The 21,605-nt window shown below is 36.7% G+C and overlaps 8 protein-coding genes across 8 annotated transcripts; 5 read left to right on the top strand and 3 right to left on the bottom strand.

Annotated features, from left to right (window-relative positions):
• Positions 1 to 60: 60 nt before the first annotated feature.
• ATP4 (ATP synthase F0 subcomplex subunit B ATP4) lies at positions 61 to 1,455 on the bottom strand. The gene is made up of 7 exons (XM_018429151.1): positions 1,410 to 1,455; positions 1,292 to 1,328; positions 1,068 to 1,125; positions 958 to 989; positions 647 to 879; positions 218 to 566; positions 61 to 144 (listed from the first exon to the last, which is right to left on the bottom strand). Exons 2-7 carry the CDS (start codon positions 1,323 to 1,325, stop codon positions 125 to 127), a joined length of 726 nt encoding a protein of 241 aa, XP_018287410.1. The 5' UTR covers positions 1,326 to 1,328; positions 1,410 to 1,455; the 3' UTR covers positions 61 to 124.
• A 229-nt stretch (positions 1,456 to 1,684) lies between these two features.
• On the bottom strand, positions 1,685 to 3,145 carry PHYBLDRAFT_57454 (hypothetical protein; the record flags this gene model as incomplete). The annotated part of the gene is made up of 5 exons (XM_018440240.1): positions 1,685 to 1,847; positions 1,919 to 2,227; positions 2,283 to 2,415; positions 2,502 to 2,941; positions 2,991 to 3,145. 5 exons carry the CDS (start codon positions 3,143 to 3,145, stop codon positions 1,685 to 1,687), a joined length of 1,200 nt encoding a protein of 399 aa, XP_018287409.1.
• Positions 3,146 to 4,142: 997 nt separating this feature from the next.
• On the top strand, positions 4,143 to 7,562 carry PHYBLDRAFT_172617 (hypothetical protein; the record flags this gene model as incomplete). The annotated part of the gene is made up of 17 exons (XM_018436836.1): positions 4,143 to 4,272; positions 4,377 to 4,495; positions 4,573 to 4,682; positions 4,791 to 4,862; positions 4,942 to 5,065; positions 5,121 to 5,231; positions 5,287 to 5,355; positions 5,409 to 5,544; positions 5,660 to 5,799; positions 5,879 to 5,996; positions 6,076 to 6,140; positions 6,201 to 6,316; positions 6,369 to 6,522; positions 6,607 to 6,905; positions 7,062 to 7,176; positions 7,210 to 7,326; positions 7,404 to 7,562. 17 exons carry the CDS (start codon positions 4,143 to 4,145, stop codon positions 7,560 to 7,562), a joined length of 2,154 nt encoding a protein of 717 aa, XP_018287408.1.
• Positions 7,563 to 8,133: 571 nt separating this feature from the next.
• PHYBLDRAFT_135934 (hypothetical protein) lies at positions 8,134 to 10,208 on the top strand. The gene is made up of 5 exons (XM_018429755.1): positions 8,134 to 8,206; positions 8,269 to 8,345; positions 8,469 to 8,485; positions 8,580 to 8,719; positions 8,879 to 10,208. Exons 2-5 carry the CDS (start codon positions 8,318 to 8,320, stop codon positions 10,044 to 10,046), a joined length of 1,353 nt encoding a protein of 450 aa, XP_018287407.1. The 5' UTR covers positions 8,134 to 8,206; positions 8,269 to 8,317; the 3' UTR covers positions 10,047 to 10,208.
• A 1,154-nt stretch (positions 10,209 to 11,362) lies between these two features.
• On the top strand, positions 11,363 to 11,702 carry PHYBLDRAFT_116611 (hypothetical protein; the record flags this gene model as incomplete). Its single annotated transcript, XM_018428530.1, has 2 exons — positions 11,363 to 11,491; positions 11,559 to 11,702. The coding sequence occupies 2 exons, from the start codon at positions 11,363 to 11,365 to the stop codon at positions 11,700 to 11,702; spliced, it is 273 nt and encodes a 90-aa protein (XP_018287406.1).
• A 602-nt stretch (positions 11,703 to 12,304) lies between these two features.
• Positions 12,305 to 13,425, top strand: PHYBLDRAFT_159934 (hypothetical protein). The gene is made up of 5 exons (XM_018434085.1): positions 12,305 to 12,427; positions 12,533 to 12,601; positions 12,697 to 12,846; positions 12,936 to 13,088; positions 13,165 to 13,425. The coding sequence occupies exons 1-5, from the start codon at positions 12,326 to 12,328 to the stop codon at positions 13,279 to 13,281; spliced, it is 591 nt and encodes a 196-aa protein (XP_018287405.1). The 5' UTR covers positions 12,305 to 12,325; the 3' UTR covers positions 13,282 to 13,425.
• Positions 13,426 to 14,628: 1,203 nt separating this feature from the next.
• On the top strand, positions 14,629 to 16,407 carry NDUFV2 (NDUFV2NADH dehydrogenase flavo protein subunit 2). Its single transcript, XM_018439510.1, has 4 exons — positions 14,629 to 14,879; positions 15,099 to 15,349; positions 15,432 to 15,645; positions 15,876 to 16,407. The coding sequence occupies exons 1-4, from the start codon at positions 14,760 to 14,762 to the stop codon at positions 16,047 to 16,049; spliced, it is 759 nt and encodes a 252-aa protein (XP_018287404.1). The 5' UTR covers positions 14,629 to 14,759; the 3' UTR covers positions 16,050 to 16,407.
• A 2,450-nt stretch (positions 16,408 to 18,857) lies between these two features.
• On the bottom strand, positions 18,858 to 20,201 carry PHYBLDRAFT_149761 (hypothetical protein; the record flags this gene model as incomplete). The annotated part of the gene is made up of 2 exons (XM_018432335.1): positions 18,858 to 19,126; positions 19,244 to 20,201. 2 exons carry the CDS (start codon positions 20,199 to 20,201, stop codon positions 18,858 to 18,860), a joined length of 1,227 nt encoding a protein of 408 aa, XP_018287403.1.
• Between the last annotated feature and the right edge of the window lie 1,404 nt (positions 20,202 to 21,605).

The following is a 21,605-nucleotide window of genomic DNA, read 5'->3' as shown; positions in this document are numbered from 1 at the left end:
GGGCATATCCAGTTAATCTTTTTCTAAATATTTTTCTTGGCAAAGGAGAGAAGAAAGGAATACAATTTGTAACAATTCACAAGTGTGATTTTTGAATGTTTATTTTGGATGTACAATGAATGTCTTAAGCAGTCTTGGCGAGCTCTATGAATAGTAAGAAAAAAGTAAAGTTTGTCAATGCCTTATTTCTATATACATATATATTAGAATAACTTACTCTGGACATCCAAAACGGCCTGGTCGAGGATCTGCTGCTGGACCTTGGGATCCTGCAAATCTTTCTGGATCTTCTCAATCAAGTAAGCAGCCAACTGCTTCTGTTCACGCTCACGGACGCTGGCCTCGTGGCGGACCCAGGAGTCAAGAGTGGTCTTGAGCTCATGGGCAACAGCAACCTGCTGCTTCAATACAAAGGCTTCGGCCTCCAACTCAGCAGTCTCGCGAGAGATAGCAAAGAGAGACTTGGTAACATCAACCAAATCCTTCATCTGACCAACCTCGTTGATGCGTTCCTGGACAGCAGACTTGTGGTCATCACGGGCCTGAACCAAGATGTTCTTGATACGCTGTTTATCCACAACACAACACAATGATAAGTAAACCTGTCCAAATTCCATTTTTTATATAGGCTTATATATAAACGTACGGAGATGTGGTCGTTGGCCATGGTGGTGAAGGGCTCACGGACGTACTTGAGGAGTACACCAAGGAGACCGAGAGAAGCGACGAGAACAAGAGTCTCCTCATTCAAGACGTAGATCTCCTTGGAGATCAAGAAGGTGGCAGCACCAGTGCTAAGAGTGACGAAACCAGTCTTGGAAACGAAGGAGTTTCCGGGAAGGGAGTCAATGATGCTGTTGGCCTTTGTCTTGGGATCAACTTTACGATGTTATCAGACAGGCTGTTCTTTTCTTCTTATATTTTATATCTATTCAATTATTGTATAATTCGACTTACCCTCCTTGGTTGGGGTAGAGTAGTGACGGACACTGTCGAGCGTAAATACAATTGCACGTTTAATTGAGTGATGTCGAGTGAATTAATTATTTGTTTTTTTTTCGACTTACGCAGTGGCACCGAGAGACTTGCGGGAAGCACTAACGATGGGACGGGAGATGGCAGCGGCTAAGAATAGAAAACGAAAATGGTAAGTCAATAAACTGAAAAATCGTAAAAATATAAAATTGTGCATTAAGATTGCATACACGAGCACGCGTTTAAAAGCAGAGGAATCTTCGTGTGTGTATAATTGAACGAAAAGAATAAGGAAAGAAAAAGTCAAGGTCCTTACCAGCAGCGCCCTTGGTCAACAATCTGAAAGCCATTGGCTATACATGACATTGGATAAATAAGGAAAAATAACTCTCATTGGCATAAACTGCCGTAAAATTCTCTCGTGATAGACTTACAATATGTGTCTTTGAACGAGAAGGAGGAAGAAGCGTTGCCTTTTTCTCTCTTTTTTGCAAGTCTCGAGTGCCAGGCGCGGTTGTTGGTTTTTTTAAAGATTTTATAATACTCAGCTATACATCCAGTCATCGTCAGGGGTGCGGGATTCTACGTCACACATTAACGAACTGGCTTTCTAAGCCTCTAACACCTTGACTTCCAAAATGGTACAATGATTTTGCTGCAGTAAAAATGGAATTAATTGATTATCCATTTACTTGTTTTATTATTATCATTATTGAGTTTTGATGGTTTTAGGAATAACAAGACAACGGATTCCAAGGTAAGAACAAAAACTGTTAATAACAATTATAGCCCAGCGCAGATATGCAACCAAAGCAAACACAAAGTATCCAGCCAAAAAGTAGTACTCGGATGAAGGAGTCAAGATTGGATCGCTTTATAATCAATAAAAAAAAAAACAGTTATCGCAAACAAAAATTACGCTCATAAAATGCAATCAACTTACACAAATGACAGTCGTGGAAGATTTACAAGGATCGCCCCAATGTACAAAGGAATAAGGAGTACAGTGAAGTTGGGGAATGGAGATTTCGTGAGATGGGCAAGGATAATCTTGGATGCCATACGACCAAACACGATACCAGTGGTAATTGCGAACAGAATAAAATGCTGTGCCGAAAAAATAGTAGAGTAAGGAGAAGTGACCCAGAAAAGGAAGGCAGCAGTGTAGGATACAATTGGCAGGTTTTCAACGATCATAGTTCGTAAAAAGGGCTTCTTGTGGGCAACACAGGCCTTGTACATGGCATAGAAACTGATATTATAAGAAGAGGATTAGACATAATTATTTGTGATGTAGTATCACTTACCAGACAGGTACATGAGTAAACACAAGCATACAGCCAATGAATCCCACGAGAACATGAGCCAATGACTGTTCTTCCAACCAAGCCCATCTAACGGATAACACATTACCCAAAGGTGTTTGCCAAATGGAAGTACCTATTCAAATTTACACAATATCAATTACAAGATGAAATATGATAAACATCCTTAAATATTTTCAAAAAAGAAATACATTTGGTTACCATAGATACCGGATAAAATAAATATAACACATGATAAAATTACTCCTTCTGTGGGCGCGTTCACATAACCAAGATAAAGTACTCCAGTGTGATATTCTTCAGCAGTGGAAAGATAAAATCCAGCCATAGCAATTACATAAATGGAGGCAGTTCCCATAGAATGGCCCATTCCCAAGCCAGCCGCTTGGAGAGTAGCGGCAAACGAGCAATTGAGTGCGTCACAACCATGATCAAATAATTCTCCAAGAGGAGAAGAAGTTCCTGTTCTACGTGCCTGTCGTCCGTCTACATTATCGAATGTAGAATACAGCCACAGACCAGCTGCATAACTAAAGTATATCCAACTTGGACCACCAGCATCCATAGCTGGACGGTAAATAACAGTCAGGATGACATTGATGATCATGAACATCAACCCAGTGAGAGTTATGAGATTTGGTCTAAGGCAGAAATAAGTTCTGTGTTGATCATAGGATGGTCAAGACCTACGCCATCCACATGGGAAACAGACGAATGGCAACATCCCAGTAGTGCCTAAGAACGTATTTTGTGGTGAAGGATCGATCAACAGCAGCATACTTGTACAGCCTAAGGTTGGCTAGCTGCTTGTGGTCAAGAAACTCTGGGTTGAGGGCGGACTCCATGACAAGGGAACCAACTGGGGACGTGCTCGGAACAAGGCAAGTTGAACGTTGCCTAGGTAGAAAAAGATCAGGCAGGCGAAAGGAAGTCACAGACCCTGTGGTGGGTGGTCTTGGCTTGGACCTTATTTTATCTGATTCACACACACAGGTACTAAAAATAACCTGTATATTTTTTCTTGACAGTGCTGTAAATAAGGTTGAGCCAACCCAATTCCGTGGGTCCGGTGTGACCTTGGAGATCTTTTTACATCTTGAACGGCTCCCACTATACTCTGCTAACATTTAAGAAATATTTGAATTGACTTATAACATATATATCCATTTTTATTTTTATGCATACTAAGCACTGTAATATTTTACCTTCACCAAAATACAATAAATGGCTGAAGAACCAGAAATGCCGTGATGTGTGACTGTGTTACCTTTTAAAGTCATTTTTCTTTTAAGAGCACATTCTAAGGATATCTCTTCCTGCTTGAAGGCGCAAACGAAGAACAACCCCATGAATAGATTATCAACTGATCCCAGAGATCCATTCTCAACAGATCAACGTTTGTCTTAATTTGCTTATTAGCTTTAACTTTTAATACTAGTCTACTCGTAATTTATAGTCTAATGGGAATTTGTCTACATTCTATTCAGCAGTAGGGTCTCCAAATAATTCTAGGCATTCATCATTTGACACATTATCTCGAATACGAAGAACTCAATCGCCTTCACCCCCTATATCTCCTCCACCTCCACCTCCTTCTCGTACACGACGTATACGAAGAACAAATAATATTGAAGAAGAGATTGAACTAGAAAGCGAAGATGTTTCAACAATAGACGCAGCAATCAGCAGTGTTTTTGATACCTTTAAAGCAGGTTGAGATAGATAATATGTATATATGTGTATATATAACATCTTTATATCTTTGCTTTAACTCACACAGCTTAACTTGAAATATATTATACCTTTGTATCATACATATCTCTTTTCTCTCTCTTTACAGCTATGCCACAGAGCGACCTTCGATCGAATATGAGAGCAAAGTTTAAGAAACTATACAGAATTATATCGAGATATGGTGTTTCTGATACACATATTGGTCACATAATTGATGTGATATATTCCAATAAATTAGGTACTATAAGTTCTGGTTTTCTTTTCTTTTTAAATCAAGCATTTATATATACATATATACATATAAATTAAACTCATATATATATTAAAACATAAAAACAAAAGTGGAGTCAGATTCTATAAAGCTGGTTAAGCTATTGTTGCCAAGAGAACCTGTTCGTGAGAAATATGCTATCCAGATCTTTGGAAATCTTTCGTGTCGTAAGCATACTCCAAATTTGATGGTAAAGTATATGTGTCTCCACGCATACACATATATATATATATATTAAAAAGACAACTGTATATTACTGAGGACTAGGCGAGGCTCTTAAAATGGGTTATTACAATATATGATTTGCTGGAAACCAGGGAGCATATTGATCAAATGTATCCAGTCTTATTTCATTACTTGACAGTAGAAACATTAAGGTCTGTTATTTATTTATTTATTTATTTATTTATTTATTCATTTCTTAAGAAAGATGAGTGAGTTCTAGACAAACTTTTACCAGATTTTAACGCCCTAAAAACATATAGACCACAATTGTGCCATATATTATACTACATGACAAAACGTGTACATGTAAAACCATATCGAATCCGTACAATGTAAGCTTATACTCAATTAATTAATTAAATATAAGATTGAATGTTAGATAATAGATACTAACTAGCTTTTGGTCTGTAGTATCAAATTGATTGGAAATATTGCACTTGAGCCGCATCTGTATGCGTTACTCTTTGTGTTCAAGACATATTATCCTGACATTGTTATGCCTTCTAATCATTATCATAAAAAGTTTATATTTGCAGTAAGTTGGTACAAATATATTCATAGTCGGTATTTAATCGGACTCACAATTATAGCATCCTGATCCCGACTCAAGAGAACTTATTCAAGAGATTTGGACAAGGTGGAATACAATTGAACCAGGAGAAACTATAGGTCTTCACAAGCCAACCTTGGAAAATAGTCTGGTAACAATTTGATTTTGCTAGATATACCATATGCACATATCTAAAGTCTGTTTAGGTCAAGCGCAGAAGAAGAGTTGGAGATAATGGTATAATCCCTGACATTGTTACAACAAGAGCAAAGAGGGTAAACATATAGAAAAATAAAGTAAAATAAAGCTGTACTAATGATTTTCATAGGACTCTACTACTATTCAAGAGATTTACGATGTGGCAGAATTTGCAGAGAACGTTGATAGACTTGAATTGCCTGATCAATTGGCATCTGTATTGGATAATAGGATTCTCCAGCATGTCGTTATTTGTAGTCCAAAAGGTAAAACACCTTCTTGAAGGAGTATGTGTGTGTGTGTGTGTGCGGCTTGGCCACACATCCTTTTATTCTTTTATTTTTACTTTGTTAAACTCTACTTGTTCTTCTTTATTTTCAGCTACCACAATCGCGCGTATTAGTCTATGGCTGAGTCAGAATCTGCATGATCTGGTGAAATGGAACAACCATACAGAGGCTACTAAAGAACGATTCAGGCAACTTTTACAGAAATCGCTTACAATGGCTCGATTTGCAAAGGTAAGATCGATCGATTGATACATCACACAACCATAACACATACGCACATATATATACACAATTCTCACCGGTTATATAGTCCCTCTTACCAGTTATGGAGAGCTTTTTGAGAGATTACTTGAAGCAATGGAATGGAGTGGAATTTGAGAAGGAAATATTCGAATTGATTAGCTATGTAAAGCCTGTCTCATTTGAAGGTAAGATAGAGGGAGATGAAACTGAGGCTGGAGAGAATGAATACAATTTAAACAAGAAAACATTTTGACAATACAATAGAGTTGTACTCTTTCTTTTTAAAGCCACTCTATCGGCTGTTCTGCCTGTCGGATGTTACTTGGAAGGTAAGAGAGGAGGACAAACAGAGTACAAATTTACTGAGTGTACTATATCTATCTATATAGACAGGACTTGTTCTTTGCTATACAAATTGGTTAAAAAATTGGTCGCTTTTAGATTGGCACGGTCATGTTAATCGAAGACAGGAGAATAGCATTTCTGAAACAGATGTGGACAAACTGTAAGTTTAAATGGAATACAGAAGGATTAATTACGAGATGCATGTCCTTTAGAATCTGGTTGCTCGATGGCCTATCTTTGGACGTTGATTATTTTGCAATGCTACACGAGTTTGTTTCTCATGTGGACCAGATTAGTGTATTGGGTTTGGCATTAGAAGAAGACCATCCTCTTCTTCAGCATGGTGCCTTATCATTCTATGAGCAAGTATGTACAGAAAAATGTGTAGCCCATCCCAAAAAAATAGAGAAAGTTTTGTTTATTTGTTTATTTTGTTTATAATTGTTTTAGGTTTCTACGCTTTCTACCCAACATAATGTACCTGAGATAATACTTCCTGAAGAGCCTTTTATTACCCGCCTTTTTTTCTCTACATCTGCTATGTCTGTTTCCAGAATTTGTGGAATTATTTACCAATACAAGCTTGCGTTCGAATCGACAGAAGATTCAATAGGGGATTGGACACCAAGACATACCCCCGAATATCTCGAACACTTTAATATGTACGTAATGGACATCTGCAATGCTTTGTGGCGCAACCTTGCCTTTAGTCAAGCGGACGACAGTACCCGAAGTTTTTCTCTGCCAACGTAAGTGCGAAGTGTAAAAGCCTTGCTTATATAGAAAGAAATAGCGATATAGTATTACTAGTATTACTAGTATTACTATTACTATTTTTATAAAGAAAAATAGAGTGAGAGATACGGAAGGGGGGGGGCGAAAACATAGAATAAAAAAATTGTTAGAGAGACCATAGAAGCATGCAGGGCGTTGTGTGCAGCACGAGGAGACAGGATAGACCTTGCTATTTCCGTCACGCACTCGGTTAGTCTTGCCAGCTTCTCAAAACGGTTCATGGAGGTAAGGACTAAACCAATCAACATCAAGGGATAGACGAAAAAAAAGACATCTCTGACAGAGTGTGTCTGTCAGATGCAAGAACAAGAGCAAGATTTTCCCGTTCACCACCAGGGCCCTATTACTGCCGATAGTTTAAGTGCCCTTGAAGAGGTAAAAATAATAATAATAACGCTAGTGAATTTAATGTTGAAAGCAAAGTAGACTGATTTATTTTAATTGGGATCCAGATCGGGGGGCTTCCTGTTAGCTTTGGAGAGTATCGAATCCAGTACCTTGATTATCTGGCAGGCCAAGGTCTTAGAGGCGTGCATGATCTGCTCTATGCCTCAATGGTTTCGCTCATTAATCATAGACAAGCGTTGGAACAGGGCGGAGCACAATACTAAAAAAAAGGAAGAAAAAAAAAGGAAATGGAGGTCGAGATGGTTATACAATAAATAGTGTTCCGGTTGCTACGAGCTGTGCCACGTATGGTTGTACGATTGTGGCACTTAAAAGACTTGTTTTCTGGTCTACATGAGCATGAGAAAGCAGGCCTGCAGCGAGGCAACTGCAAATAAGGGACTGGGAATCAGCTCATCTGTCGCCATCTGCATTTGAAAGAAACCCCGGTGCTTTTGGGGAAAGTGTGTAGTTTTCGAGTTCAATCCCTTTTTCATCATTCTTTTTTTATGTTTGTTTTGGACGGTAAAGACCAGTGTTACGGTCAACCGATATCCAATTAAGCAAAGGCACAGGAAAGAGAGGAGGGAGGGAGGAATGGGGGTAGTAAGCACCGATGGAAATGGGTTAAAAAAATTATAAGTTAAAACAATGTCAAGGCGTTGACTCGGGAGTGATACACCATTCTCTATAACGAGACTGTCGGCGCGTGAGGGAGTTTCCAAATGTGAAAGAGGCGAATAAATAGCTCCCAGTGCTACCAATCCAACCATTCGACGCTCCTTCTCTTTCTCTCTCTCTTTACTTCTTTCTCTCTCTCTCTCTTCACCTCCGCTGTACTCAACAAGACTTTGTGTTCTTGTTAAAGGTGTGTTCTAGAGATACTATGGGAACGATTTATCGAATTAAATAATTAACACTGAATATCAGCCCCGTTCGTCTCTACTCTCATTCACTCCATCATCCTCTTCTGTCCATCATGAGAGAAATCATTCACGTCCAAGTCGGTAAGAATCTCTTCATCTGACTATTATGTACATGTTCTTACGCGTCAGAAATGATTCGTAAGACTGGGTTTTATATATTGGGTGATAATTAAACGGATTGCATGTTTTGTTCCTGTGCTTTAGGCCAGTGTGGTAACCAAGTAAGGCTTAATATTTTTATTTTATTTTATTTTTTTACTTGCTTGTGTATACACACTTGACATATCAAACTAATATATTTAACTCCATTATTAGATTGGTCAAAAATTCTGGGAGACTATTTCCCAAGAGCATGGTCTTGACACCAACGGTAACTACTGTGGTGACAACGATCTTCAGTTGGAGCGCATCAATGTGTTTTACAACGAAGGTCAAAAGGGACAATATGTTCCCAGGTAAGCAATAGAAATAAAAATACATGAAAATTAATATTTAGAATATATACATACTATATGTATAAAGAATTATACTTTTTTTTTTCGTGTACTGATTCAAGTTAATTTTATTTTATATTATTTTATATTATATTATTATAATTATTACTATTATTTTAGAGCCGTCCTTGCTGATCTCGAGCCTGCTACTATGGATGTTCTCCGCGGTAGTTTGTACGGAAAGCTTTTCCGTCCTGACAACTTTATCAATGGCCAGTCCGGTGCAGGAAACTCGTGGGCTAGAGGTTATTACACTGAGGGTGCTGAGCTGATTGAGCCTATCCTCGATATCGTCCGTAAGGAAGCCGAGCATACCGACTGCCTTCAGGGTTTCCAGCTCTGCCACTCTCTTGGTGGTGGTACTGGTTCCGGTCTTGGTTCTCTCTTGTTGTCCAAGATCCGCGAGGAATACCCCGATCGTATGCTTTGTACTTACTCCGTCGTGCCTTCCCCCAAGGTCTCCGATACCGTTGTTGAGCCCTACAATGCTGTCTTGTCTGTCCATCAGTTGGTCGAGAACTGCGATGCCACCTTCTGTATTGACAATGAAGCCTTGTACGATATCTGCTTCCGTACCCTTAAGTTGACCAACCCTGGTTACGACGAGCTCAACCAGCTCGTTTCCGCTGTCATGTCTGGCGTCTCTACCAGTTTGCGTTTCCCTGGTCAGCTGAACTCCGACTTGCGTAAGCTGTTTGTCAACATGGTTCCTTTCCCCCGTCTCCACTTCTTCATGGTCGGTTTCGCCCCCTTGACTGCCTTTGGTTCCCAGCAGTACCGCAACCTCAGCGTTCCTGAGTTGACTGCTCAGATGTTCGATGCTCGCAACATGATGGCTGCTTCCGATCCCCGCCACGGTCGCTACTTGACTGTCGCTACCATCTTCCGTGGTCGTCTGTCCACCAAGGAAGTCGAAAACCAGATGTTGGCTGTCCAGCAGAAGAACTCTTCTTACTTTGTTGAATGGATCCCTAACGGTGTCAAGACCTCCCTGTGCGACATTCCCCCTGTTGGTTTGAAGATGTCGGGTACCTTTATTGGTAACAGTACCGCCATCCAGGAGCTTTTCAAGCGTGTCAACGAGCAGTTCACTGTCATGTTCAGACGCAAGGCTTTCTTGCATTGGTACACAAGTGAGGGCATGGACGAGATGGAGTTTACTGAGGCAGAGTCAAACATGAACGATTTGGTTTCCGAGTACCAGCAGTACCAGGAGGCTACCGCTGAGGATGACCTGTTAGACGAAGAAGAATACCTTGAGGAAGAGGGTGAACTTGATGAGGAATAGAATAACAATTATATCCTAGCTAGCTTACTGTGCCTTGATAGTACAGATCATTTCTTTCCCTCTTTCTCTCTTTCTCTATCTTCTCTTTTTTTATAATGAATCACTTTTTCTTTCCATTTTATTTTATTTTAAGTTACTGCATATTGTATGTATGTATGTGTGTATGTGTATGTGTATGTGTATGTGTATGTGTATGTGTATGTGTTTGTTTGTATTTGTATTTGTGTGTGTGAGTAGATAGATATACACTTCTTTTGTTAATGTGATGTGTCACACCGCCAACAGTAGTCGTCACGGCTGAATTGTCGTTTGCCCACAAATCTCACCAAAAAAGGAGCTTATTGGACTCTACACAAGACATTCCCTTTGTATTGGTCTTGTGTCTCCTAATGAACAACTTTGGCTCTACCCATCATTTGGGTTTCGATGAATCTCTCGAAGATAACCCCTTTGCTGATGTCGTCTCTCAGAACAATGCATTCGCTTCTACTTCATTTCAACGACATGTGCCACAGAGCTCCCTAATGACATCCTCAGACCAAATCATAGCTTCTGAATGGGATACTGGCTCAGAGCATGATTGGTCTTCCAAAGACGAAACAACCCAGTACAAAACGACAATAACACAGGGTACAACAAATAAGCATGCAGATAGCGCACTTCAAACTGTGGAGATAACAGATAACTCTGCAGAAATATACCTCTCCGCTCAAAGGACTCGACAGGAAGAACAAGAAAAAACTGTTCGGATAGAAGCAGAAGCAAAAGCTATACTAGAGGCAGAGGAGGCGCGTAAAACTGAAGCCAGACTTATTAAAGCTAAAGAGATTGCGGAACGAGAAAAGGCAGCACGAGAAGCAGAGGCCAGGGAAGCAGAGGCCAGGGAAGCAGAGGCCAGGGAAGCAGAGGCCAGGGAAGCAGAGGCCAGGGAAGCAGAGGCCAGGGAATCAAAGGCAAGAGAAGCAGAGACTAGAGAAGCAGAGGCTAGGGACGCTGAAGCCAGAGAAGCAGAGGAGAGTCGTACAAAGTTTAAGCAAGCAGAAGCTGTGGCTGGTCTAGTTCATATCCAGGAAGTAAAGACAAGGTTTGCCAATGATGATCAGGTGGAAGAATGGGATGATCAGCCATCCGAACAGAGTGAGGACGAAGAGCCAGATACTCGCCAAAACAAAGAAACACAACACACTGAAGAAGAAGAATTTGATACTCAGGTAAAGCCACTTGCCTTTTCCTTTACTTTACTTTATCTTAATTTACTTTGTGTGTATGCGTGTATGTATATATACATAATATTAATAATAATTGTGATATGTGTAATGAAACAGTCAGAGTCATTGGAAATCCCAAAGAGCGGGATCCGTCCGTACTTTGAAGTAACTGTTGAGGACCCTCAAAAAGTTGGCGACGCAATTAATGCACACATCGTATATAAAGTCAAAACAAAGGTAAATATATATACAAATCTATAGACATTACTCCTACTCTTATTATTCTTTTTTTTTTACTATGTAGACAAACTCTCCTGTGTTTCGATCACCAGAATGTGTGGTCGCAAGACGTTACCGAGATTTCCTTTGGCTTTATAACCAACTCACACTTGGCAATCCAGGTGTTGTAGTCCCACCTGTTCCAGAAAAACATGCCCTTGGTAAATGAACTTTTAAAAACACCCTGTAATTATTTTATTAGGGGTTAACTGTATATTTGATTGATAGGTCGTTTCCAGGATGAATTCGTAGAGTCAAGACGTATAGCGCTTGAGAGGTGCTTAAGAAAGGTCGTTTCGCACCCTATGCTATATGGAGATCCTGACCTTAAAGTATTTTTGGAGAGCGAATCATTTAATATTGAGGTACATTAGATCAATAGCTTTTCTTTCTTTTTTCCTTTTTTTTTTAAGAAAAAAGGAAGAGAAATTTTAGTTCAAAAGGTGTACTAAATTCTCTTATGTGTGTGTGACTAGAAACGACAAAAAAGAGCCGAACCAGAAACACCTAAGCTTAGCTTTATGAGATCTTTTGGAGAAACGATTTCAAATGCGGCATCAAACCCGTTTTCTAAATTTGTTGAAGTTGATGAATGGTTTGGATCGAAAAAGGATCAATTGGACGCCCTGGAGGTCCAATTGAAAGCTTTGATGAAGAGCGTGGAGAGCGTAGTAAAACAGAGAAAAGGTAATATTTACTATAGAAAGATGTGTGTAGAAAGTAATGCAAAGTAACTTGTGATTTTTCTTCTTCTTAGAGCTAGGAATCGCCACTGCCGATTTTGGTGAAAGCATGTTTCCACTTGCTTCTGCCGAGCTAAATCGCAACTTGTCCACACATCTAACGGTGCTCGGAGATGTCCAAAGACAAATGAAAGAATTGCATGAGCAACAAGTAAGAATTCGATATACATTTATACCTTGTTTATTATATACTACATGTGAATATAGCTATTATCCAAGATGCTAATAAAGTAATTTCCGTTTTGCTGTATTTCAGGCTCAGCATGATGTTCTCACCTTGGAACACACCATCGATGAATATATTCGAATCATAGGCTCTATCAGGGTATTGTAGCTGACGCTTAGATTGCTTTATTTATTATTGCTTACAGAGTTGGGTCTCTTTTTCTATTGCTATTGCTATTATTTATTGCATAATAGTTATCGTTTAATGCGCGCATCAAAGCCTATCAAACTTACCAGCAGGATGACTCTGAACTTCAAAAGAAAAAAATTACATTCGAGAAGCTAAAGAGTCAATCAAAGAGCAAGTCAGATAGGATGACATTGGCTTCTCAGGAAATTTCAGAGGTAAGTATTTATTCTGAAATTACGATAATGATTACCCAGTACAGCTTAATGTGACTCTAGCTGTTTCTAATTTACACATTGATTAATAGATGCAACAGCGCGTGGATGAGCGACGCAAGGACTTTGAGGATATTTCAAAGCTCATAAAGAGTGAATTGGATCGATTCGACAAAGAGAAAGTAGAAGATTTCCGTGATAGTGTCGAGAAGTTCTTGTGTAGCATGATTGGGCACCAAAAACAGGTAATTTTAGAGAATCCTCTGTAATTCAAAGAAAAAAAGAAGAAAACCAAGTATGCTAATGTACCTTCTCTATTAGGTTATTGCTCTCTGGGAAACATACTTTGAACAAACAGAAGGACTTGACGATGATGATTATGACGAAGAGTTCTACACTGAACACGATGAAAATGAACCGTCCGAAGTGGCTATATAATTTCTCTTTCTTATTTTCTTTTATTACTATTGTTATTGCTGGAAGGATGAGAGAAGAATTACACAAAGAATTCAAACTTGAAGCACACAACCAAGCAAGACCTCCGATGGTTTTTAAAAACGATTGGATTATGTGGATCATTTCAAATACCCCCCCCCCCCTTTTTTTTTTTCTTTTCTCTCTCTCTCTCATCATTACACTTTATTATCATCTTCTTCTAGTTATAACAATAATGGCTAATGATACATTTGTGAGCCTTTGTGAATATAAATAATATATAAATATGTCATGAACTTGTGACAGAAATATACCTCTTCCACTTTCTACCTCTCCAATAGTACCAGTTGTTGAAAGACATCCTCACACACCATATTTTTTTCAATTTATATTTGAGATAGTTGCATAAGACTAAAATATGTTAACGAGGTCTTTTTCGATCCCACAATTACGTGCGTACGAATTGGGGTTGGAAGTCTAACGATACTCTTTGGAAACATTATAGAGCTAGTGCTTCGTTCGTAAGAATTACTTTAGGACGCGATATTCCATGTAAAATGAAATACATTCACCCCAAGAGTACAAAAATAAAATTAGTCAATTTATGAAAACAATACAGCTTTACTTGTAGGTTTCACATTCCCCAAATCCCCCTTTTTGTTCATATTTCTTTCCCTTTGATAGTAGGATCATCTTTCAATGTGATTATCTTGAATCACCCTTTTATTAGTAGTATTTAAAAAAAATAAAAAATAAAATAAAGTAGAGCAAAACACATTTGCAAATCGCAAGATTCGAAAATTCAAGTTGCATAATTCGAAAAAATAAGGCGGATTTTTGGGGATGAAAACTTTTCAAAGTTTTTTATATTTAAGCAAAAAGTTGAGTATACATTATAAAAAAAATCATTCATAAAGGTTAGGAACTCTTAAAAATGCTCCTTGTATAGTGTGTTTTACTGGAATATCAGATATATATATATTTAAGGCTCACATTTTTGTAGGATTTTTAATTGTAAGATATTGTGTGCTTAAAGATAATAAGCTCATATAAATGTACGCGTTATTCTGCTTAATAAGACACATTTATATTGATGCTCTATATAAAATAATAATCATAAAACATCTGGTCCCAAACATTAAGGACCTTACGCACTCTAAGCACATACATTTTGCTCACTCATAAATGTATGCTTAAGTGTAAATAGCTCTGCGTCACTAACGAAGTGACGTATAAGCTTATCACGTGAGGCTGACGTCTAGCTCCAATCAATCGAATTGCAAGGTAAACAAATTGACCTGCCCCTTCCCTGAGGAAAAAAGCATCCGCAACTGAACTCCATTTCCAAAAAAAAAAAGAAGTTTTGTGTGCATTTTCCTCTGCCACCTACATTTTCTTTTCTTCTTTTTTTTTTGAGTCATTAACTACCACCCCCCTTCTCTTTATATAAACACACAAAAAACATAAAAAAATTAAAGAAAATGAACACCGTTCGTTCCTTCGTTCGATTGGCTGCAAAGACCTCTCCATTGGCCAGACAGACCGTAACCAGACGCACTATCCATTCGTCTCCTGCAGTTCTTTCCGACGCATTGTTTGTGGTAGAATATCGGCTCCTTGTTTTTTTTTGTTTTCTTGAAAAAAAAATTATCTTTATTACTATGACTATCAGTATCAGTATTAGTATCAGTATCAGTACTATTTTTATTATTACAGTTTCTTTCTTTCTTTTGTTGCAAAACTGGGAATTCATTTTTCTATAGACCAAAACTTTCTCATCTTTACATAAATCCAAAACAAAACAAAACAAAACAAAATAGCATCGCGACACACCCAAGAACAATGCCAAGATTCCTTTTGAATTCAGCCCCGAGAACAAGAAAAAGGTAGAGGAGATTTTCAAAAAGTATCCTCCTCAGTACAAGAAGGGTGCTATCATGCCTCTTCTGGATCTTGGACAAAGACAGCATGGCTTTACTTCTCTCTCGGTTATGAATGAGGTCGCTCGTTTGACTGAGGTTCCTCCCATGCGTGTTTATGAAGTCGCTACTTTTTACACAATGTACAACAGGTAAAACAAAAAAACAAAAAAAAAAACAACAACAACGACGACAACGACAACGACAATGGTTATTCTTATGCAAGAAATATAGAGAACCCGTCGGAAAGTACTTCCTTCAGGTCTGCACCACTACTCCTTGCCAATTGGGTGGATGTGGATCTACAAAGATTCTGAACACCTTGACTGAGGAACTCAACATTAAGCCTGGCCAGACCACAAAGGACGGTCTTTTCACACTTGTTGAGGTTGAGTGCGCTGGTGCCTGTGTCAATGCTCCTGTCATGGCCATTAACGATGATTACTATGTAAGCTGAGAATTTAAATTATGAAAGTTAACGGAATATACACGTAAATTTAGTATGAGTGAGTGAGTGAGTGCGTGTGAGTGAATGTGTGAAGGAATGTGTGCGTGTGTGTGTGTGAGTGTGTATATGCATGTGATTGAATGGATATGTGAAGGAGTGTGTCTGTGTATTTTTGTGTTTGTGTATATGTGTGTGGGTATTAAACAAATTATCTCTTATGTCTTTATTAGGAGGATCTTACACCCGAGACTACCAAGAAGTTGGTTGAGAACTTGCAGTCCGGAAAGCCAGTCACACCTGGCCCTCAGTCTGGTCGCCACACTTGTGAGTTCGCTCCTGGTGTCTACACCACCTTGAACGAGGAGCCCTATGGTCCTGGCTTTGGCGTCCGTTCTGATTTGTAAATGGATAATAATAATAATAATAAGAAGGAGAAAAAGACAAAGTTGTTGAGAGAAAGAGAGAAAGAGAGAGAGAGAGAAAATAGATATATAGATAGAAAAATGGGGAAAGAAATCTTTGCAAAATCAAAAATCGAACGAAGAAATGCGCTTTTTGTTACATCAAGTAGAAAGAATACACACGCATATATAATCATATAAAAATTATTCTTATAAGTTGGTCCAGAGTGGTATTCTATGCTGTTCGTCTGCTTTCTATCTATTTATCTATATATTCTTCCTCGACTTCTTTAATTTCAAATTCTCTTTTTACTTTCTTTCTCCATTTCGTAATTTTGTCTCTTAGAAGACTGTGATGTTCAATTTGTATAAAAGAAAATGAACTTTTTTTTTTCTTCTTCTCTTTCAAATGGGAAGAATATTCTGACTGGCTGACTGTGTGTGAATTAATGAAGTTTATTTGATGCTTTTGTTGATTTTCTCTTATATTTACATTAATTGGTTTAAATTGGGTGAAAATATGTAGTATAGTCAAATGAATAAACAATAGAAAATTGCTCATGTAATTAACTGAACATTACAAAAGTAAAATATAAGTTTGTGACATACTAATGAATTTGCTTTGATAGCTTACATGAGCATAAATGACGTTGTTGTGTTTAGTTATATATATATATATATATATCAGAGGTTGATATACGTTGTATGTGTATAAAGATTACATACATATATATATATATATTTATATTTGGTAATTTTGAATTAGGTAACAAAAGGAAAGTAAATTGCAAGGTATTAATTAATACACCCATATACTTTAATAATTATCATTACTTTCTAATTGAAGCAAAAACACAATTAAGCCCCACCTTCTCATTTTCTCTCTCTATTTTCATTTAAAGAATATTAAGTAACAAGTAATAATCATGCTAAAAATTAAAGATTGTGTAATTGTGACCAAAGACAGATATATTCATTAATATAAAAATGGGCTTATCTTTTCCAAGTTGTGCCAAAAAAGAATAAAACAAACAAATACTAATACTAATACTAATACTAATAATGTGTAAAGAATCTTCTTTTTCTATTTGGTTATTTGAAACATTAGAATTCCTTTTTATTATTATTATTATTATTTCTAGATCAAGAAAATCTAATACTAACAAGCTAAAATGACAGAATGCTTTCGGTATAATTGGCAATAAAAACCCGATTCCACATTAAAGTATTACCTTGTTTTAAATATTTACAATTTCCTTGGTGAGCATGGGTCAAGAATATATATAAATATAAAAGGGAAACAGAAAATCGGGTTGATATAATATGTATATATATTTATTTATATAAAGGTGATACACATATATGCTACAGAAACCTCATTATACACAATACACAAATTCTCACAAGATACTTTGAAGATTTTAACAGTATTAAAGATATTCTGTGTTTCGGGGGCAAAACAAGACTTCTTGGTAGATTGATTACCTTTGATTGATTGTCCGTAAATTGCACAAATCTATTGCATTATAATGTATATATTATTTTACCAACGCACTCATTTACCCATTCCCACTAAATGCCCTTTTTTCCTTTTTTTTCTTTCTTCTTCTTTATATCCCTTTGCTCTATATACTCATATGATACATGCTTGTATCTCTATACATAAAGCTAATGACCTAATAAATTATTTCAATTTCTTGCTGACAGTTCCTTGTATAATATAATATAATATAATATAAAATAAAATAAGAATACAAATTCCTTTTGAAATTTCTAATTATTTTAATTTTCAGAGGCAGATCTTTTTGGTTCATATTTGTGTGATCGACAGTAAAGTGGCTGTGTACTACCTTGTCTGGCTCTCTTTTTGACTAACCGACCAAGAAGATAAAAAAGATTATATAAAATATATATATATATATATATATATATATATTTGTTACTAGGGCAACCAGCTAATAACCTAATAGGCTAACCAGCTAGCCATCTAAATAATAATATTTTTATTACTATTAATATTTTATGAAACCAATATTCTTTTTTTTTTAAAGAAAAAAGTGACGTATTGGAATTCTTACCGAGAAATACACAAGATATATAAGAAATATATATATGTGTGTTTAATTAGATCTAGTTTAGACTTTTCTTCATTTCTCTCTTTTTATTTTTCATTCTTTTAAAAGCAATTATATAATTATTATGTAGAGATCAATTGTAGGAAAATATTAATATTAATATTATTATTATTATTATTGGTATTGGTATTGGTATTATTTTTTGGGAAGTACAGATAATTATCTATTTCAATTACATGTAACACGGTAGAATAATGGATATTGGAGTGAACACATCAACGCAGCATTTTAAATTGCCTTTACAAGCAAGAAAGGAAATTAGCAATGAAAAAACAATACAGCAAATATTACAAAGGAGTTTTTCTTTTTTTTCTCTTTTTTTTTGGGGGGAGATATATATATATATATATGGTTTGTATGGGTGCGTGTGTGTGTGTGTATATAACTGTAATTGTAATTGTGATTGTGATTGTGATTGTGATTGTGCATATATGTTATGTATAGATGTTGTGTACGTGTATGTGTGCGTGTGTGTAGAACGAAAAAGAAGAATAAGAATAAGAATAATATATAATAAGGCATAAAGAAGTAGAAATCAAAACATAGTAATGATTTGATATACATATATATATATATATACATATATACATATATATATTTGGTTTGGTTTGGTTTGGTTTGGTTTTGGTTTTTGGTTTTTGGGTTTTGGGTTTTGGGTTTTGGTTTTGGTTTTGGTTTAATTTGGCCATTTGCCACCTAACCATCCTAGTCGACCAAATACACTCCAAAGTGTACTTGCTTTGTTGACATCGATACGGCATACCCGTTGAGCATCAGATTTACGAAATGGCACATGTTCCTTGCTAGCCTCTTGAGCCCCGAGTACAAGCACGCGCTTACATTTTAGATACTGTTCTGGCGTGAGTCTCAAGGTAGATGCAATATGAACCTCTCCAGGATGAAGTAATTCGTAGTGTGCTAATCCAACAAGAGATACGGGTGATCCTATATCAATAGATTGTGATTTAGATTTCAATTTAGAGAAATTCAATTGAAAGGTACAAATGATAGTAAAAGTAAAGAAAGAAAGAAAGAAAGAAAAAGGGTCTTTATTGATCCTACCTTTCCAAACTACTCGAACATGAGCGGTTCGATCAAATACGTCTAGACTAGGGATCCACTCGGGTTCATAAGCGCTTGTGTCCTCTAGATGAATGTCAACCTGATCATATGCAACCGCTGCATCCGTCTTGGCTTTCTTTTTAATGTAGCGTTCGGGTTTAACAGAACATGAAGTTTTGACTGGTTTGGCAACAATTGGTGTAGATGTAATCACATGTTCTTCAACTTGTAGTGGTAGTGGCGGCTCTTGTGGCTTGATTGCACATTTTTTTTGTTTTGAATATGGCGTGCGCTGGGGGAGAAAATTGCTGTGCTGGCTGTGTTGGTTGTGTTGGGTGTTCTGGAGATTGTGGTTATAATGATCATGAGAAATATCAGACGATCTCCTATAAGAATTAGGTCTGCACATGTCAGACATATCCATGCCAAATGAACCTTCGCGAGTGATTGACGGCGATCGTCGAACGATTGGGCAGCTGCGTCTCTTTACAGACATCAATTCATCCTTTTCAATCGAATCATTTTGAATTATTGTTTGTTCTTGTTGCGGCACTGATATCTGTGATATTTGTGAGGATTGGGATGAATTCAGTGGACGGTAATCTTTTGATTGACAGGCCATTAGAGGCGAAACAAGGGGAGGAAAGATAAAGGTGATATCTTGGTCACAATCGCTACTGCCACCAACTGATGGAGTACGGTGTTTGCGTCTGTAGAGATAGGCGCTGGATTTTCTGCGAGACGAATTCATAGCCTTGGACGGATCCAATGTTGAGGAAATAAGCTTTCCTGGCTCAGCAGCACTACCAAACGACCAGGGTGGGGACGGGAATTGCGCCCGAACCTTTGGAGTTATTGGCGGCGACAAGATAGCATCCTGTATTGGGGATTCTGGTTGACAAGATATCTTTTCAAGGTTAACCAGATCTGTTGGGTGAAATATGGTGTTAAAATCCATTTGTGCAAAATAAATAAAGATATAAGGGAAAATATACTATATTATATTGTGTAGTATTGTATAGTATTATATGGTATTATATGGTATTTTGTATTTAAAGAGAGAGAAAAAAAAAATACAGGATAAAGAAGAGTAAGAAGAGGAAGAAGAAGAAGTCGAAAAATTTGTCAAGTTAAAAAAATAAATAAATAAATAAAGAGAAAAGAAAAAGATAATTAAAATAATAACATTAATATTAATAATAATAATAATAATATATACTAATATACAATAATATAGTATAATATAGTATAATGTATATATATATTTATATATATATTTATATTTATATATTTATACTTACATAAAAAATAAAAACACAAATTAAAGGCACAGTAGGTTAATTGAGCCGATATATAGATTGGCGTCGCGATGGGACTACTGCTTTTCTGACTGTTCAATAATCACAATAATTCTAATAATCACAATCACAATAATAACCATTAATGTCAGAATGGCGTTCATCAAACGCGTAGACTAAGGACCGGACCCTGCTCTGCTTTGCCAATCTGATCTCAGCATTGCCGGGTGTGTTCTAGAACAGAACTCTTGTAGTCCTTTATTTTTGTTTTTTTTTTGGTGCGTAAATATGTATACAAATCTATATATATATAATTAGATATATACACTTGCATATAATCTATATTACTTTATTTCTTAGCCCCCCAATACCTCCCCTTCTTTTATATACATATGCTATATTTCTCTGTCTCCTTCTCTTGCCTTGTCTTGGCTTGACTTGGCCTGTAGTATATTACCTTGCCTTACTTGCATTGCTCCTCATTTTCTTTCTTTATATCTCTTACACGTATTTTCCCTTCTAGCTCCTTTACATACAGATATAAACAGCGTGAACACGACTACAATTATTATTACTTTTCATTTTATTGTGTTGATTTACTGGTAGAATATTTTGTACCAGAAAATAATAATTAAAATCTGCACTTGTTAATATTATTCTGATTCTTATTCTTATTCATATTATCAGCCCAATAAATAAAATAATGTATATATATAAAATAATTAATGACATTAAGACGGAGATGATGCGCAAAAAAAAACATGATCTTCTCAAAAAAAATAGGGCCGAGAAAAGCCATTTAGACAATAATTATTATAACATTCAATTACAGAATAACAACAACCTGGTTTCTTCTAATTGAATATTAATACTAATAGCAGTAATAGCTAGACAAACAACCAGACCAAATATCTACAAGTTTATACAATTGCCCTTGATATTACTGGTTAACTGACTGTAGGAGCGATTGAATGAGCAAGTGCCTGCTTGCTTGCTTGTTTGATTAATTGATTTGATTCGATTTGATTTGAATGATTGGTCGATCAATATGTAAGAAAATTGAC

This window comes from Phycomyces blakesleeanus, assembly GCF_001638985.1.
Source record: "Phycomyces blakesleeanus NRRL 1555(-) unplaced genomic scaffold PHYBLscaffold_22, whole genome shotgun sequence".
In the NCBI taxonomy this organism is placed as follows: domain Eukaryota; kingdom Fungi; phylum Mucoromycota; class Mucoromycetes; order Mucorales; family Phycomycetaceae; genus Phycomyces; species Phycomyces blakesleeanus.
This window is presented reverse-complemented; position numbering and strand designations above follow the sequence as displayed.

Bases quoted from the DNA above. Each gene is read 5' to 3' on its own strand.
- ATP4 (XM_018429151.1), bottom strand. From the start codon at position 1,325: ATGGCTTTCAGATTGTTGACCAAGGGCGCTGCTG. The intron at 1,126-1,291 runs GTAAGGACCTTG...TTCTATTCTTAG, and splicing joins GTTGACCAAGGGCGCTGCTG to CCGCTGCCATCTCCCGTCCC. The intron at 145-217 runs GTAAGTTATTCT...TACTATTCATAG, and splicing joins GGCCGTTTTGGATGTCCAGA to AGCTCGCCAAGACTGCTTAA.
- PHYBLDRAFT_135934 (XM_018429755.1), top strand. From the start codon at position 8,318: ATGAGAGAAATCATTCACGTCCAAGTCG. The intron at 8,720-8,878 runs GTAAGCAATAGA...CTATTATTTTAG, and splicing joins AAGGGACAATATGTTCCCAG to AGCCGTCCTTGCTGATCTCG.
- PHYBLDRAFT_159934 (XM_018434085.1), top strand. From the start codon at position 12,326: ATGTTTCCACTTGCTTCTGCCGAGCTAAATCGCAACTTGTCCACACAT. The intron at 12,428-12,532 runs GTAAGAATTCGA...GCTGTATTTCAG, and splicing joins AAGAATTGCATGAGCAACAA to GCTCAGCATGATGTTCTCAC. The intron at 13,089-13,164 runs GTAATTTTAGAG...CTTCTCTATTAG, and splicing joins TGATTGGGCACCAAAAACAG to GTTATTGCTCTCTGGGAAAC.
- NDUFV2 (XM_018439510.1), top strand. From the start codon at position 14,760: ATGAACACCGTTCGTTCCTTCGTTCGATTGGCTGCAAAGACCTCTCCA. The intron at 14,880-15,098 runs GTAGAATATCGG...AAAACAAAATAG, and splicing joins TTTCCGACGCATTGTTTGTG to CATCGCGACACACCCAAGAA. The intron at 15,646-15,875 runs GTAAGCTGAGAA...TGTCTTTATTAG, and splicing joins CCATTAACGATGATTACTAT to GAGGATCTTACACCCGAGAC.